At 43.2% G+C, this 18,719-nt stretch overlaps 1 protein-coding gene across 7 annotated transcripts in view; it reads right to left on the reverse strand.

The window, feature by feature from the left end:
* NFATC2 (nuclear factor of activated T cells 2) overlaps positions 1-18,719 on the reverse strand; it is a 134,942-nt gene that overhangs the window by 38,778 nt on the left and 77,445 nt on the right. For all 7 annotated transcript variants that reach the window (XM_065566006.1, XM_065566005.1, XM_065566004.1 and 4 more), the window contains exons 7-9: positions 10,284-10,339; positions 9,430-9,556; positions 6,610-7,305 (exon numbers count right to left, since the gene is read on the reverse strand). In XM_065566006.1, coding sequence (XP_065422078.1) covers positions 6,610-7,305; positions 9,430-9,556; positions 10,284-10,339 — 879 coding nt within the window. The remainder of the gene's footprint in view (positions 1-6,609; positions 7,306-9,429; positions 9,557-10,283; positions 10,340-18,719) is intronic.

The following is an 18,719-nucleotide window of genomic DNA, read 5'->3' on the forward strand; positions in this document are numbered from 1 at the left end:
TTGCTTTGCATTGGGCGCCCAGTGGAGGTCTGTGGCTAATGGTACAACCTGGTTCATTATTAGTAAGCCAGAAAACAAGAGATGCACACTTCAACTCCTGGACTAGTCCTGTAAGGCCTGGTAACTTTCTCAGAGTGGCCGGAAGCATGCAACAGAATCATTTGCTAAGCATCTGGTGACACTTTTGTGTCATGCTGTACAAAGATAAGTAGAATCATCCTGAAGTGTCAATAATCAGAATAAAAATCTCATTTGGTCAACAATTACTGTGGTGTGTGGCAGAACCCACAGAGAGTCATATCCTGGTCTTAGTGAAGGTGAGTGAAAGTCCTGGGTCATTTATATGCATCTCAAGGTGCAGGTTGCAATTTCAGTTCTACTGAAACATCCGCTTCAAGTGCAGTTTTTCTGTGAAATAACTTTGCTATAAAAGGGCTCCACTGATCTGCAGCAGTTGTGCCTACCGCCTTCCTTCCCTTCGCTCTTCTGATTACTGACTCACTGAAAATAGTTCAGATATATTGCAGCAGAGAGGCTATTTTGGGGTTTTGAGATGTGGTTAGATAGTTGCCATCTGAATGACAAACATATTTTCTTTGTGAAGTAAAAAAACATGTAACTTACGTATTCTCAGGATGGAAAATCAATACCACTTTGGAGAGCTGCTATGTATTTATTTACTTATTTAGGGCCAGATTCTATCACCTTTATTTACTCCCACTGAGTCTGTCTAAGGTAGTTTTGTGGCCGTTATTTCTGTATTTCTGAGTGTCTCACAGTCATCAATGTATTGATATTAGTACCCCCCCAGCAGGGTATTGTAATTATTCCATTTTACAGATGGGAAATTGAAGCACACGGAGGCTAAATGACTTGCCCAAGGCCATGCAGGAGCTCTGTGACACTGCAGGGACTTGAATCTTTGTAGGCTAGTTCCCTAGCAACTGTGCCTTCCTTTTTGTACCCTAGACTTAGAGACTTCTGTGCCTAGTGGCACATGGGGCAATCCACTTTGCCCACTGCTGTCTATCCAGAGCAAGATGTTTGATTCCACTGTAAGTTGTCTCCATGATGGCAGCATCCTTTTCAATTGTCCTGTGCTAGGTCATTCTTTGTCCTCCCCAGCTTCTCTTTCCTCCAGGTGGAATCCAATCTAAGATGTATCTTGTGCTTCTAACACAGGGTAGCATGGGGGAAATCGTTGAAACAGGTCCAAATCAGAACCCTGGATAAAATCTCCCTGAAGAGCTGGACAGACTTAATTCAGACAACATCCAACTCAAGTTAATCTGCATCTGTTTTACATTTCCAAACATAACCTAAACTGCTGGATAGCTTTGTTCTATGCTCCCTTTAAATAATATTATGGAAGGACAAGAAGTTTGGTGGTTCTGCCAGCCCTTGCCTGTGAGACTAAGGAAGCTGGAAATGAGCAGCGGTGGTTTGGGAAGGTAGTTAGTGCAAGTGTAATACCGCCATACCCCGGTCGCCAGCAGGCGGGATCGAACCTAGGGTGACCAGATGCCAAAGATGAAATATCGGGACGCCGGGGGGCGGAACAAAAAAAAAGCCGCCAGAACGTGCCCCCCACCCCGCCGCAACCCTCTGCAGCAGCTGGCTGGGCCCCCCCGGCTCTGCAATCAGAGATGCAGCGCTCGGCTGCTCCTCTGCCCTAAAAGCCAGCCTTCCTCCTGGCACGGGCTTGTCCCTCCTCCGCACACAAAGGCTGGTGCTGGAGACAAAGTCCCGGGGGGTGGGGCCGGGAAGGCCGCAGGAGCAGGGAGCAGCGAGAACCCGGGGACGGGAGAGCCCCGCAAAGGAGGCACGGACTCCCCCTTTCCCACCCTGTAGCTGCCATAAGCTCCAGTGAACAAACCGGAGCGCTCCCCGCTTGGTGTGTGTGGGACTGCCGAGCTAAGCCGCTTCCTTCTTCCCCCGCCGCCTCCGCTACACTCACGGGCGGGAGGTTTTGGGTTACAGCGCCCGCACCCCGGACCCGTCACAGCCACCGCGCCAAGAGAGAGGCATGGACTCGGAGCAACTGCCCGACCCTCCTCCCTCCATCCCCCCGCCACACATCCCTCCTCTGGGGCCTCCAGGTGCAGCTGCTGCACCGCACCACCTTCTTAATCTTCATGGCAGCCGTGCCACACACACTGGTGTCTGGCCTCCCTCCAGCGCTTGTGCCGCCACCATACAGCTGATCGGCGCGCAAGCGGCATGCGTGGGGAAGAGGCGGGGGCCGGGTGGGGATTTGGGGAGCTATCCAATGGGGGAAGGAGGGGGCGGAGTCAGGGCGGGGGGAGGGGGCGCGAGCCGGAGCGGAGGGCAAAAATTGCTTCGTTGTCCAGTGTCCTGACCAAACATTGGTCGGGACACGAGACAAACAAGTAAATATCGGGACAATCCCGATAAAATCGGGACGTCTGGTCACCCTAATCAAACCTGGGACCTCTGCAGCTTAGTGCATGAGCTAAAAACCAACTGGCTGTTAGCTAAGGCTTAGAGCAGATTCATTTAACTCTTTAAGAGTCTTGGTGCCACTAGATGGGAGAAAACACCTCACCCAGAAGGTATGTGGGTTACACAAGCCAGCTGACCTCTTGTTGTAAGGTGGCACACACACACGTGGAACTATCATAGGAAGGCATCACTGATGAGTATGTGTAGCCTTTGGACACAGCAAGTGGCAATATTGTTTGGAGGTGGAACATATTTTAAAAGTAGGAGGAAAAGGAGGGGCTACGTGGATTACTCTAATAGTGTGTGCCAGCGTCAGGGGTCCTTGGAGCCGAGAGTGCACTGGGCAAAGAAAGAGTCATGATCTCAAAAAGAAGAAAAGTTAGTTTTTAGCTGCAGAGATGGGAGGAGAATTACTACAGGGAGACAACATAGCAGACCTAGCAGCAGAAACACAAGAGGGCAAGAAGAAATAAAGGGAAATAATATAATAATAGTTGTACCCTGTATTTCTCTGGTTGCTTCCAAGATTGTTCAAACATTAACGAACACTATAGCCCTGTGTGGCAGTAGTGGTTATCTCCCATTGAACAGATGAGGAACTGATGGAGCAGGATTTGCCCAGGGTCACACAGGAACTTCATGTCAGAGCTGAGAATAGAGTCTTAGTTCCCCAAATTGCAAGACTTTGCAATAACCACAAGAGCAAGGGACTTGGAGACAGAGAGGAGAGGGAAGGATGCAACTATAATACAAAAACACCCCAAACCAAACCAAACCCCCCACCAATACTGGCCTGTCAGCTGAAATCTAGAGAGAGAAGAACAGGATGAAGGACTAGAAGGAGAAAGATAGGGGAAGGGGAAAAAGAGAGAAGTGAAGCAAGAGACACCAAAATAACCACTGTCTTAGTAGTAGCTATGCAGAAGCAGTCAGCATCCAGCCGGTTAAACCTAACCATGGGAATGGGAGAGACAAGGTGGGTGAGGTAATGTCTTTTATTGGACAACTTCTCTTGATGAAAGAGACAGGCTTTGGAGCTACACAAAGCTCTTCTTCAGGTCTGAGAAAGGCACCTAGAGTGTCACAGCTAAATACAAGGTGGAACTAGCCATGGGAATGGTCATCTAAGCATCTACCCAATAAGTGTTACAGCAAGATTAATCACCATTTATAATCTCAGGAGATCGATTCAGCCAAAGGGACTTGTAAAACTGCCATAATCATATTGATTTGGGTTTCTTTTAATACTATAAAGTGCAAAAATAAATTTTCTAGTTCGCAAAATGTGGTTTTTGTTATATTCTGAATCACTTTTCCCCATGGAAAAGCAAAGTGGTTTTCAAGACCTGAACATTTTGGAATCATGTGTTTTGCAAAGTAAAGCATAACTACCCCAAGGGCTCCTTCTTAATAAAGTAAACATGTAGGGAAGGGAAATACTAGTGTGAATAGTTCCCCATAGTCCAGCTTGGACATAATACCCTATAATTAATGTGAGTATTCTGAAAATTCAGATGATTGAGAGCTGACCTCTGGTTTTGACCTACAATGTGCAATATCATGATAATTTGTGCCTACTTAATATTTCCATTCCATGAATGGGTATGGCCTCTAGCCTAAAAAATAGCTGAAAGAAGCCTCCGAATAAGAATACAATTTATGCTAAGGACTTTAAGGGCTCCAGTGAGCTATTATGATTTAAACCGGTAAATAAAATGTGTCCAAATGTCAGACTAAAGCAGCTCTTTTACCTTGTTGTGTTACTTGCAAAACCTCTCCACAGAAAAGGGTTCAGTTCTGTAGTCCTGCCTCAGACACAGCTCCCACAAACAACTAACTTTATATGCTCAGGTGGCAAGCAATTTTTTCATGCTTTTCCGAGAGGAAGGCACCTATTGTGAATGTAGGTGCTAATATCCCATAGAGTTCAGTGGAACGTTAGTATACAGACCAGCAGCCAACCTGATGACAAAGATGTTCAAACAGAAGCCTGGAATTTCATTCCTAACTCACTGCCAGTCTTTCACTAGCCCCCCTATTTTGTAACCAGGGCCGGCTCTAGCTTTTTTACCGCCTCAGGCAAAAAAAAAAAGGCGTCTGAACTGATGAAGCAAAAAAAACAAACCAGCAGCCGGACTGCCGAAGCAGGGAGCACGTGGAGGGCAGTCAAGGCGGCTTGCAGGGGGGTGAAGGGCGGCACCCGCCCGCTCCCTCCACCCGTGGGCAGCCCTCCAGCCTTGGGGTGCCTCTCCCGGCCGGGCAGGCAGAGCCCCCAGGGGCTGCAGGAGGTGCTGGCTCAGCCGCTCCTTTAAAGGTGGCTTGGCCAGGCCGGGCTCTGAGTGGCGCAGGAGGCAGAGGCTGGTACAGGCGGCGGAGAGTGGCGGGGATCGCTAGTTCATACCCCTGCAGGGCTGGGCTGCCCACCCCAAAATTGGCCAGAATGCTGCCCCTTACAATGTGCTGCCCCAGGTACGTGCTTTCTTGCCTGGAGCCAGCCCTGTTTGTACACATGCTTTGAGGTACAGTATGCACCATTCTGACGCACTCATGATATAGTTGGGCATTACAGACGTGATCCAAAGCCCATTGAAGTCTTTCTTTTAACTTTCAGTGGGCCTGCAACAGGCCCAAAGTTCATCAGCCTTAACTTTGAATTTCCTTATTTTTTCATTTGTATTGCAACCATGAGATATTTTTTTTTTGTGTCCAATATTTACAGAAAGGAGGAAGAATCTCTGATGCCCTAATATTAAAAGAATGTTAAGACACAGTGGCCACTTTTATTACAGAGAAAAATTACCTCGCGCTGCTCTAATGCTCCTTTCCCTGAGCAGTCCCTGGCTTTTGTTTATTTTATTTTATTTCATGTCCAAAAAATACTAGCAAAATTCTCTCTGCAGACAAGGATCATTTTATATTTGTAAGAACTGCCCCAGAATGATTGCTGTGATGGTGCCAAGATTACATCAACTGCCAGGGCTGAATGAAGACGCTCAAACATTTAAAATACGGACTACATTAAGAAAGAAAAAAAGTGTGTCTGTGAGGGGTGGGGAATAGGAACCTGTTCTGCCCGCAGCCATGATGATCATATCAGATAAAGGTGTCTTCAAATACTCCGTACCTCCGGGTTCCCAAAGGAAAACTGACAGGACTAGAATTTCAAAATCTATAACTGTATAACTGTGCAGGCAAAATCCCTAAGTATTGTTTGCCTAATTTATATGTCGATTGTCAGAATTGCACATGCACACGCATGGGACCAAAATTAGCATTTTGCACCAGCAATACTTGGATTGTGAGTGCAGTCGCAGTAACAGTACATGAAAATTATGGGCGCATTTTACATACACAATTGCACAATCTAGCCCACTCCATTTATATGCAACATTCTAATCAAGGGCTTCTGCTCCCACGGAAGTAAACATGGGTTTTGCTACTAACTCTAATGGGAACAGAATCTAGCCCTCAAGCCTTAGCTTTGTATTTTTTGCCTGCTATGAAATAGTACTAATGTTTAACAAAACAACCAATCAACCAGTTTGCCAATAACTCTTATCTACCTAAGGATAAGCAGGATATAGTCAAACACAGCTTTATTCTTACTTTTATTCAGTCCTAACAGCTAAATCTACTGGGCTCACAACAAAGAAATGACATTGTTTTACTAATCAATGTACTACTGTTCATCTAGAACATCTGCAATCGTTTTGCCTGCAGCACTACCCTATTCATTATGTGTCTTCATGGACTGTTCAATTAGGCTTTTTAAAAATGGGGTTTTACATTGTGGAATTTGCATTGATATAAATACTTTTGGAAAAAAAAACACTTTGTGTCGGTTTCTCCATTTTCAACTAACAGTTGGCAAGTGGGAAAAAAAATTAGAAACAGATTAAAACCTTAACAGCTCACCCCGTGACATAAAGACAGAGGTTTTCTATAGACTGTGGAAATGCGTCGTTTTTTTGAGTTGCCAAAGTGTGTTGCTATCTACCAAAAATGCAGCTGATGAAAGGCTCTTACATTAAGAAAATATAAAACTTTACAAGGGATGGGTTCTCACCCTGTCAAGAAGGAGGCCACATTATTTTTGTACAGAGGCCCAGATGGAATTAGATAGAATAAAAAAAGAGTGCTGCTTACCATCATCCAGATAGGCTTGGTCCAGGTTCTGTTCCTGTTTAATAGTGACTCCGGCTGGTAACGCTTCTTTCTGATCACTAACGGGCGGTCCATTTTTTGCTGCTCTCTGGCTGGTGGCTGTCTGCTGCTGAATCACAGTAGGATATGAACTTGGACTTATCCTTTGTGCTTGACTGACCTGAGGCTGGCTGGGTCTTGCTACATTAGAGGTAAAATTTTCGCAGCACATGATATGCTGGAATTCTTGATGACTTCCACACCTCAGCTGCTGATTGGTTGGAGAATAATGAATCACGGGAGAAGGTTGTGGACTGGCTGGAGAGTGGTGGAGCACAGCTGAGGTTTGGCCTGGGGAACCAGCATGCACCAGCACTGACCTGTGTGCATCTGAAATGGAAACCTGTGTGGCCATCAAACTGGACTGCTGGTAGCCTAGTTGGCTAGGACTGAGACTTTTGCTTCTTTGGTATATTACAGCTGCTGGGTTCTGCTGATGATATCGAGAATCAGTAGAAGACAGGCTTGAACGCAACTGCTGGCAGGAAGCCATAGTGGCCACGAGACAGGAAGGGGATTCAGTGACCATTGTGTGCTGTGAATAGTAAGGCTGTGTTACTGTTCCCAGACCACTGTGTACTGTATTGCAGATTAAAGCTGGATCATAGTCATCAATGGGCTCTGTTTTGATTGATGGTACTAGAATAAAGCATGCAAAGGACATTATTTTTAACAAGCAACTGAGAAACAAAGATTGTTTTTCCCTGGCACTAAGAAGAGACCTAAATCATTGTGAGAGTGTGTGTGAGTGAGTGCACCCTCCACAAGGGCACTAAAGGTAGTAAATTGCTTGAGTGCATACATGGGAGAATCTCTCGTGAAAGCACTTAGCATTAGGATGGACAAAAACTTTACCCAAAACTTAAACCTCACATTTCTCAAGGTTCAAAAATCCAGATTAGCTCATTATTTTTATTGCTGTCATTTTAATTCATTTTTGGCTCGGTTCTGCAATTTCTAGTTCTAGGTGGAACCCAAAGCAAAACTACGAAGAAACCAGGAGAGAGGCATTCCTCATAGCACTTCTGGCCCCAGTGGAAAAAGGAATTAATAGACTGTTTATGAGACGTGCTGATATTGCAAGATTTGCAGCCCTGTTTTTCAGTCCAAGAGATTAATTAGAGATCCAAAGGAACAGTGTAGGCTTGACCATTATTAGAGCTGTCTTCGAGATCCAATCTTTTTGCATGAGTCTTCCCCAGTAACAATGGACGACATCATCAATAAAAGGAGAATAAACTCCCATTTGTAAAAGTCAACTGAATCTTGATGTGGTGGGAAAAGAAGGGTCTTTTGCAGGCAGATAATGCAATTTTTACTTCTTGTAACCATCCCTACATCTTAATGCCCTGAATCTTAGTGCGGAGATACATACCAGGCAGAGTGGACAATATTTATGTATCCAGATAAAAACAACGAGGAGTCCTTGTGGCACCTTAGAGACTAACAAATGTATTTGGGCATAAGTTTTCATGGGCTATAACCCACTTCATCAGATGCATGGAGTGGAAAATACAGTAAGCAGGTATTAAAAATACAGCACATGAAAAGATGGGCGTTGCCTTACCAAGTGGGGGGGGGGGGTCAGTGCTAATGAGGCCAATTCAATTAGAGTAGATGTGGCCCATTCCCAACAGTTGACAAGAAGGTGTGAGTATCAACAGAGGGGAAATTATTTTATATGCTATTATATATTGTATATTTGCACCTGCTAACTGTATTTTTCACTCCATACATCTGATGAAGTGGGTTATCGCCCACGAAAGCGTATGCCCAAATAAATTTGTTAGTCTCTAAGGTGCCACAAGGACTCCGCATTGTTTTTACTGATACAGACTAACACGGCTACCACTCTGAAACCTGTAGACAGATAAATTTCTAATGGAATCTTATAGCTTTTTTAAAAGTTTACATTTTGAGGCTCTCTTTGAAATAACAGCTTATTTACAAATGTAATTTCACAGTGCAACAATTTAGTGGCCATCAAAAGCCTTAATGGTATCCTCTCTCTAACTATGAATCATATAGAGCAGTGAAGCATTTTCCACTAGGGATGGGTGAAATGCTTTGTACCAAGTAAGAACTGATCTGGATGTTTCCCCATCCTTAGAAATTAGCAGCACTGAGATATCATTTCAAAGCTTGAAAAATCTAGTCAGGTTAGTTTGTGCTTTCTGGTTTCCACTGAGAAAAATCAGCCAAAACTAGGAAGTGCTGGGAAGCCAAAACTAGGAAGTGCTGTTTCACTTCTTGCTCACCAATTCCCAAAGGAAAGAGTTTGAGAAGCATCCAAACTTTTCTTTCATATTTAAACTGGCCCTCCAGTAAAGAATATATCCCACTCCTCTCCTTCCATACTCTAATACTCCTTTCCCCAGGTCTGATGTTAATTTACTGTGGTACACGTCAGCTAGGTAAGGCAATAGTCATTGTTTTCACAGGGTCAGAGCACATAACCATCTGATCCTGTTCTCACTGAAATCATTTGCAAACTACTATTGTCTTAAATGGGGCAAGATCAGCCCATTGCCTGGACAGCTGATGTAAAGCCCCCTTACATACATACATGTATATATAAAAAAATTCCTCCTCCAAAATTACATGCAACCTTTAAACCAATAGCAACTGGTGATCTGGCAGTGACTCCGCATTAAATTAGAAAAATTCAGATGCTTAGTTAATGACAAGAGAATGAGGTATCAGACTACACAGCCTGCCTTGTGAGAAATTGTAGCCCAATGTGCCCTCTGCATAAAGAATTACCTGGGTGATAGGTAAAATGCTGTGGCTGACTTCTTTTTCTTTTCCCATTGATGACATAGAAATTCACCTTCACAGGTGTACGGATGTACTTGTTCCGATACTCTGGTATCTCTACAAAAAGCATGCTCTGAAACAATGAAAGGCGGCAATATCGTATTAGAAACTGAAGTTCAATGATCAACAGGCTCTCAGGCAACTACCTCATGGAGTACATAATCTTGGAGGAAGGAAAAGGAATTTTCTTGTTCCCGTCTGAAAAGGAGGTTGTGGGGAAAGAAGGGACAGGTGGGTTAGGACTGGAAGATTTCTGATATCAGGAAACTGGTTTTTAAATGTCACATCCTCTATGGCTTCTGTTGCTAGTGTCCCGATGTTGAAAAGAGAAGTCTCAGCTAAAGATAGAACACACACAATACTGATTAATGCTTCAGTGCTTTAACTACTCTTATGCACTTGATAAACATGAAATGTAATTATTCTATATATGTAGTTATTACTTTTTTACAATCTGATCCCACTGATCCAACTTCCATAGCAACAGCGCCATTCACTTCCTTAGGAGCAGATAAGGCCCATTGCACTATAAGGGCTGGAACCTAGATGACGCTGATGGTATACTGTAAGTTTTCCACTGACCGCCATAGGAGTCAAGGCTGCTCAGCACCTTGCTGAATCAGGCCCTAAATGTAAATAAAGCAACGCAAACAAAGGGTCCCAGCCTGCAAAGCTCTGAGCAGCCTGGACTCCCACTGAAGTCAACGGAAGTTGGAGGGGACCAGCACCTTGCAGAAGATGTTCTCAGCATATAGCTGAAAAGCAAGGAGTAAAGGACATACATTATGTTGCATACTTACAGGTTGGCTCTTATCTTTATCCACTGTTGCCTCCATCTCCCAGATCTGCTGACCATCTAAAAGTAATATTACACTATTAACTTGTTGGAAAATATTATCAGAAACCTAACTTAAATAAAGTCGAATCAGTCATTAAGGCTCTAAGGCCTGGTCCACACTAACCCCCCATTTCGAACTAAGGTACGCAAATTCAGCTACGTTAATAACGTAGCTGAATTCGAAGTACCTTAGTTCGAACTTACCGCGGGTCCAGATGCGTCAGGCAGGCTCCCCCGTCAATGCCGCGTACTCCTCTCGCCGAGCTGGAGTACCGGCGTCGACGGCGAGCACTTCCGGGATCGATCCCAGAAGATTGATTGCTTACCGCTGGACCCGGAGGTAAGTGTAGACCTACCCTAATTTAGCAGAGCACTTAAGCACATGCTTAGTTCCAACTGAAGTCAATGGGATTTAAATGTAAGCATGTACTTGAGTACTTTCCTGAACAGAAAAAGATTTATGCACATGCTTAAAGTTAAGCACATGGTTAAGTGCTTTGCTGAATTGAGGCCCAGCTGATGCTTTATATGTAAATACACCTCTACCCTGATATAACGCTACCCGATATAACATGAATGCGGATATAATGCAGTAAAGCAGTGCTCCGGGGGGCCGGGGCTGCGCACTCCGGTGGATCAAAGCACGTTCGATATAACGCGGTTTCACCTATAACACAGTAAGATTTTTTGGATCCCGAGGACAGCGTTATATCGAGGTAGAGGTGTATTAGGAATGTTCAATACAGATGAAACGTCTGCTTTTCAGCCAGGCTCTGACTTCAGCCAGCAGGATTGACTGAGGGTACAAGGAGTCATACTGATTTGACCAGAGTCATACTGTGAGTCAGCGGCTCAGCAGAACCCGGTTGAATCTTCATTGTTTGTTTTAACCATAAGCCCATGCAAATATTCATCTTCCTTAGTAACATGCATGTTACTGACTGGAGGATTAGTTTCTAGTAAAAAGCTATTATTTATTGAAATATAAGTCCTAATTTTTCACCTAAATTTGTGTGTCACTGGTTTTAAGTGCCCAAATTGAGACACGCGGGGCTTTGATTTTCAGAGACACCGAGCACCCAACGCTCTCACTGAAATCACCTGGTGGCGTGAGTGCTCAGCACCTCTGAAAAGCAAAGCCCCACCTTTCTCTAGGAGTAGTTTATAGGGACAAATTGTTACTGCATTTTTTTTAAACAGGAAAAAAGATATTACCCAAGGTGAAGGGAAAGGGGGAACATTGTTATTATTATTAGAAGACGACTCATCTATTTGTTTTATTTTATTCTACCCAAGCTTTTTAAGAACCATAGTTGGGAAGACAGTTACAAGGTGTCTGATTTCTTTGTGCTATTTGTGTCCTCTTCCTGTTTCATAGGGGTTTCTGATATGTACAACATGAAGCCTAAATTTACATGATAGCTATCTATCAACCCATCTACTTTAGCTAGTAATAAAAATGACCTATAGCTAGATATGCACCTTCAGTATGGCTTTACTCCAAACTTCTAGCAACGCCCATAGACATTCACTGTCTGGGTTATCCAACTATAATGGATTGAGGATTTACTGTATATGCTCTAATTAGCAATACATCCACCACCTCCATAAAGATGGCCACTGAAACACAGAACTTCTTTCTGCTGCCTATTACACTCGTGCACTTCCAGTGAGTTACATGGAATTACCCGGATATAACTGAGAGCAGAATTTGGCCCACAGTAATTCAATCTGCTTTCTCTCTTTCTGTTGCTTTCTAGCATTATCAGTAGCATAGTCCAAAGTCTCTTAGCAACCCAAGGCTAACAATATTAGGTAAGTCATATACCCTGAATAATTTTTCATTTAAGGGCTGTTCAAAGAAATATAGTAAAACTATGTCCTGTGAAGTGCCTGGCAGTTACTTTTGAGACTGCTGAGGGCTTTGGGGTCATTGCATATTTAGTCTCTATGAGGTGCAATGTGACTTTGATTGTGTTACACATATTTTTTACATCTCCGTCTAAAACAGATTATATATACACTGCTCTGCCACTGCATTCTATGTACTGTACCTGCATCAGCCTGGGACATTTCTCACAACAGTACGTGGGTGTCCATTAACACCAATTTAGCTCACTGTCTGCTACTGTAAAACTCCGCGTACTACTGCACATTGATAAAATGGCATCCCAAGTTTTGTGTGTGAAATGTAAACTGTTGGACTGAAATTAAATTTTGCAGAAACAGAAATAAATGTCTTCTTGGAACCTTCATGATTGGACCATACGTTGTGTACGATGCCTACATAAATCTACCCACCTTAATATCTTTATTAGTTGTACTGCTTGCATGCTTCTGAGCCACCTCTTAATGGGCCACACAGGAAAATAAAACCTACCTACTAAGAGCAATTTATCTTAGAGATCCATTTACTGTAATATATACTCTACACATGCTGTAGGGCATTTACTTGAATGCACTAAAGCATATTTAGAGCATGTGACAATAAAAAAAGTTTTTATATTAGTAGAATTAAATTAGTAGGATTAAAAAACTATAGGTATCCAATTGTGCGCCCAATTACCATGTGTACACATGCCAGGCAAGCTATTGCATGTCCAAATGGTCAATGCAGGGGTTTTGCACATGCATTTTTAGTACTAGTGCACAAATTAGGGGCTCAATCTAGCCAGGAATATTTTTTCATTGACCCCCCAAAAAATATGGAAGCTGCTTTTTTTTTTAAAAGACTTTGAGCCCTGCTGCTAACATTTTCGTATATTGCATTGGGTTTTTAGTCAGGTGATTTGCTTTAAAAATTTTGATGGAGTGTAAAAACTCCTAATAGCTCTCTGAGAATTTGATTAATATGAATTATGGGAATTGTGCATCCAAATCACTGAGCCAGCACCCAGAACTTCAGCCACTAGCTGAGTGTTTGTGCTGTGGGGGGAGGGAGAATCTCCAAAGGTGAGATTCTGTTGGAAGGTTTCCCAGAAGCTTATACATACACTTTGGGTCTACAGAACTGGGGTAGAAATCTAATGAAAACTGCTTCTCATAAAAAGAACAGGAGTACTTGTGGCACCTTAGAGACTAACAAATTTTTGCTTATGCTCTAATAAATTTGTTAGTCTCTAAGGTGCCACAAGTGCTCCTGTTCTTTTTGTGGATACAGACTAACACGGCTGCTACTCTGAAACCTGCTTCTCATAAGACTTCTTATTTTTCCTGATGCCTGGAAATTCTGCAAGAGCAGCCTCTCTCTTCTGCTTCTGGTCCAAATGGAAGCAAAGAATGAAGGAAAATGGAAGAGGATTGTGAGGATTTTTGTGTTTTATTTAATGCACTTTGCACCGCTTATGCTCTTCGTTTTCTCTTTGTATTCCACGCCACGTGGCTAATGAGAACTGGCGTGACAGTTGCACTTGGATGTCTAATCCGTTTCCTCCCATAAGCAGAGGCTAATTCCAACTCCAGGAGACATACTTGTGCTTGAGCATAGCCAGAGTGGTATGCACTGCCCTGAGTATGTGCCCATCCAAGATGCTAGGTGTGTACTCAGGACAGCTAGCCCCTCCCACTATTTACGTTGCTGCTGGTACCCTTCTATTTTTGGTGCACGAGATGGATAAGATCTAAAGTAGGTATGTCTCCTCCTGCTGGACTTTACACCTTCCAGCTTGAAGTAATACCCTAAGTAATAATAACAACCACATGCCATATTCATCCCAGTGTAACTCCACCGGCTGCCATCAGGATGAATTTGGCCTAGTATGTGGCTCTTCTATAGTGCCTTTCATCCAATGATCTCAAAGCACTTATCCAACAACAAGTAATTAAGTCAGCACCCCTATGAGGTAGATAAGGGGCACCCACTTCTGAAATGCACCCACCTCTGGGTGGAATATGGCTGCTGTTTAACAGTGTGTAGCAGCATCACTACACACTGGAGAGCAGAAAGTGAAGAATACTCAATCCAGTTGAAAGTGCAGGGGGATTTGTAGCCCAGATGGAATTACTGGAGTTGGTGTAATCTAACTGCTACTACTAGTACTACTACTATTACTACTACTACTGAATTATTACCCAGGCGAGGCCCTGACTCAAACAGCCTCTCAAAGAGGGAGAAAGAATCCCCCTTACATCCATTCTAAGGACTTGCTGGATCTGGGTGCACAGGCATAAGTGGGGCCACTCACCCACTTACTCCCTCCCTGCAGTGGAGAGAGTGTTCAAATGGCTGGAGACTGGGCTCCATCCACCCCACTCGCTGGACAGAGTAGCTGAGCCAATGCAAGGACTATGTAGCAGTTTACTACTGTTACAAGTGAGCAGTAAATCACTCTCCCTCCTCTCTCCCCCAACAAGGCAGCGTCAGGGGAGGAATTATGACTCAACATGTCTCTGAGTCACAGGCCCTCCTTTGGGACTACTCCTGAAGTTGTATAGTTTATGCACTGCCCGGAGCTGTGCCTAAAGGCACAATCTACCCCTTTGTCTAAAATCTGGAGGCACAGATTTTTCAGAACTGCCCACTCTGTCACCAGGATACTCTGGACAATCACAGCACTGGAATGCAAAAATGCCCAGTTAGATACTCAGTTTCTTGCACGTGCAATCAAACACAAATGCCTACACAACCATTTCAGTGCAAACTGGGACTGCAGATATGCATAGGTTATGAAAATCTGGGGCTAGGTGCCAACATTTTCTTATTTATTGTCATCTTTAACACCCTCTCGAATACTTTTTTTGTTGTTACTCTACAGGAAGAAAATGCTGAATAATTTCCTTTTAGTACTGAACAGCTCAGTTTCTCCAAAGTGAGCCCCTTGTCTCTTCTATCTTACACGCAGTAATGGATTTCCAGAGTGCAGACAGCACAAGCAGGCTGTAATTAGAGTCTGCAAGCCTCTCACCCGATTTGCTGCTTAGCCCTAACATCCCAGAGGACCACTGTGTAAATTAATGGAGAGGATTCCAGAATTTTAATAATGAGCATTTATTTTGGCCACTGCTGTGGACTGTCACAGGTTACAGCTACGCTCCTGTTAACACATTTACTGCTGAAACCTATAGAGGCAGTTGAAATGAAAACACCTTTTTTTTGGTGTGTGTGGCAGCTCTGGGTTTACTCCAGCAAAAACAAGGGCACCTCATGGCTGAAAAGCAGCCCTTACTGAAGGATTCCCTTTGTAGCTGGTCGTTATGGTGAAAGGCCATCATACTAGCTATTAAGGATTCCTCGTAAATCAAAAATACCAGAGAGATTGTTATTGCGATTCCTCTGAATGTAAGAGGAGGAGGAGATCAACAGCAAAAAGTATCTTACCGTAAAATAGTTTATAAATCAATCAATTAGGAGTTGACTGGGGATTTTTTTCTGCTCAAGGAATTGAAGGATAGGGTTAAAGCAGTTGAAAAGCACAGCTGGAGGCAGACCCCTTACAATGGTGTTTACACTGATCTGGTGATGTACTTCATTTTTCACTTGCTGTAGTGCATTGTCCCATACACCACTCTGCCAAAGCACCTCCTGCTGTCCTAGTCCTGGGTCTCCACCCAGCTCTGCCAAAGCACCTCAACTCTCGACATGCAAAACCTCCTTTTATTACAGTCCTGGTTCTCCATATTACTGCCAGTGCCTCAAAGCCAGATACTTGCTATTTCCGCCCTTGGCATCTTCAAACTACCACGTGTGATGTGGAAATTCACTACAGATTCTATTCAATTAATTTTCATTTTAGACCTTTTCTTGCCTTCACATTTGAAGCCAGGACTTCATGGGTGACAGGATGGGCACTCATTGTTCCAGCCAGTACTTAAAATGACACCTTTGGACAAGGTGAAGGTTAGAGGCTTGTTTGACACATAGTGGAGTTTATGAACTGTTATGAGATTTTCCTGGTGTAGGTTAAGAACTATAAATTCTTGAACTTGGAGAGGAGTTAAGAATTAGGATACAGTTGAATGTCAAATTAGCCAAGAAAATCCTATTTGTAAAACCAAAAGCTGACTGGTATATTTCTAGCGACAAGTCTGGGGGCTAGTCTTACTCTCAGAACTGCATGGGTTAAACAGTTCCTTAACTAACCCTCAAAGCCAGCGGGCACATGCATATAACGTTGAGTCATCTAAACAATGCAGTATGACCGATCCCTAATAACAACTAAGGCAACTAAATGGGACTTTTGACACTATTCTTCCTCATTACAGAATATGATCATCTTAGATCGTGTGCTGTACCCCAGTGTTCATATAACAGAGTTACCTTGGGCATAGAAGTACTACAGGCAGAGACTTTTCGCCGTCAGTAATGCATAAAACAAAGGCAACACAGGCCTCAGAGTCATGTTCAATACTCAAGAGGCCTGTGAAGCATACGCAAACCACAACAACATTTGATTTGATTTAGTGACTGAGCCACTGAAACTGCATTGAAACCTAATGAATCCAGGCATAAAAGTCAGATGATGTTTAGACTGAGTTCAAAGTCCATGGGGATTAAGAGTGGGAACGAGGCTAACGCCAAGTAAACAAGAAATGTATTTATTTGGGGGTTATCATTCTAATGATGACGGATGCTTCTACATGGATCTATTTATGCCCACAGCCATTAAACATTTTCCTACCAACTCTGTCACCAGTGACAATTCCTGTTCTTTAAGCATTGAAAGGCTGTTGAATATAAACATTTTGCAGCTCATGCACTGACCTTTATGCTTAAATATCATGTGCCATGCTCCATCTGTCTTGCTGCTTTTCTTTTATAGTCATGCACATACAAACCCTAATTTTAGATGGTCAATATTTGCTTTTCCCTTAACCCCTATGATCAGTGGAGCGAGCTTCTGGCAGAGGCCAGGAGGCCATACATTAATGGCTGCATTCATTAAAAAGAGCCCCACTTTAACCTATTTTTTTCACAACAATAATAATAAAAAGAAACCTCTGAATTGTGCACACCCAGAAAGGTAACTGAAAATCTGAATAAAATGTGAAACAGAGACGGCTTCACTTGGGTTCACTGATGGGGCAATCTGGGGAAGCCCTGAACACAGAATACTTTCCACACAGCTGCCAACACAACACATTTCACCAGCATGAAATATGCATAAATGTGTGGGGAGGGAAGGGGAGAGAGAGATCAAAGCAAAATTTTAAAATGAGCTATTAAAAAGATGTATGCAGTGTAGCTGTAGCCATGTCTCTCTCTCTCTCTCTCTCTCTCACCAACAGAAGCTGGGCCAATAAAAGATATTACCTCACCCACCTTGTCCCTCTATTGAAAAAGTGGAATTTTTACCAGGAAGGTGGATGCACTGAGAGATGCATGGGTTACTAATACCTATATTATAATAAAATCTATAGGTCCCAGCTGAGATTGAGACGTTATAGCCTTTCTATAGGCTTGGAAGGATTCACTTTTTATCAGTAAATATCAATAAATGTTGATTTCACCATGCGCACACACACACCAACCGACAAATAAAATATTTCCCCTGCGAATGCTCAAAATTTACAGATAGGCAAAGTCAGAAAAAAGCTGCTTGAGAACGTATTAGACATGGATCTAAGGCAATATATTTTGACAGGACATGTTGACAATTTGTGTTTTAATGGTTGTAAATGTAACATTGACCCCCTCGGTTGTCGTCAGCAGGGATCAACCTGGGACCTTTTGAGATAAATGCATAAGCCTCTATTGCCTGAGCTAAAAGACTTGTGTCGCCTAGCCAACCTGTAGCAGCCTCATCAATCGCTTGCTGGCTTAGCCACCACTAGAGGGAGACAAAGTAATTATTTTCAGACCCCTCTCTTGTCTAATCCACGCCACATAATTCCCTGCAACTGTGAAAATTTAAATTAATAATTGAAAAAAGGCTTAAAAATAACATCAATATTATCTATTGAAATTAGAAAAAAAATAAAAATCTAATTCTCTCAAGCCTGCTTTTATAGCTGGATGTAAATAGGTTTCTTCCCCACTGAGCAACATGCTCAATGTCAGTACTGGAGGAACTGCATAGTGTTTAGATAGCATAATCATGCTCTATCCATGCGTTAGATAGAAACACATTTTCAGTCGCCTCTCTGCTTGCTAACAGAGAAAACTGGGCATCAACCCGGCTGATACTTTACCCCCAAGTGTGTGTGTGTAACACTGCCTTCTGCTGGATAGAATCAAAACTTCTCCACCTGTGTACTGAAGTAAGGAGGCCACAAAAGCAAAGCAACAAGCCGTCAGAATGGGTTCCTGCACTTCATGGAACAGGCTAACTGCCCTAGAAGAGGACAGGTATATTTTCCAAAGTCGCCTTTTCTTATTGTGCACATAGGTAACTGGAATGAATTACAGAACCTGACCTAAAATTTGGCCCCAGAAAGGAAACTTAAAGTGGAGGGTGGTGGT

The sequence above is a fragment of the Chrysemys picta genome, chromosome 13 (genome assembly GCF_011386835.1).
Source record: "Chrysemys picta bellii isolate R12L10 chromosome 13, ASM1138683v2, whole genome shotgun sequence".
Lineage (NCBI taxonomy): Eukaryota > Metazoa > Chordata > Testudines > Emydidae > Chrysemys > Chrysemys picta.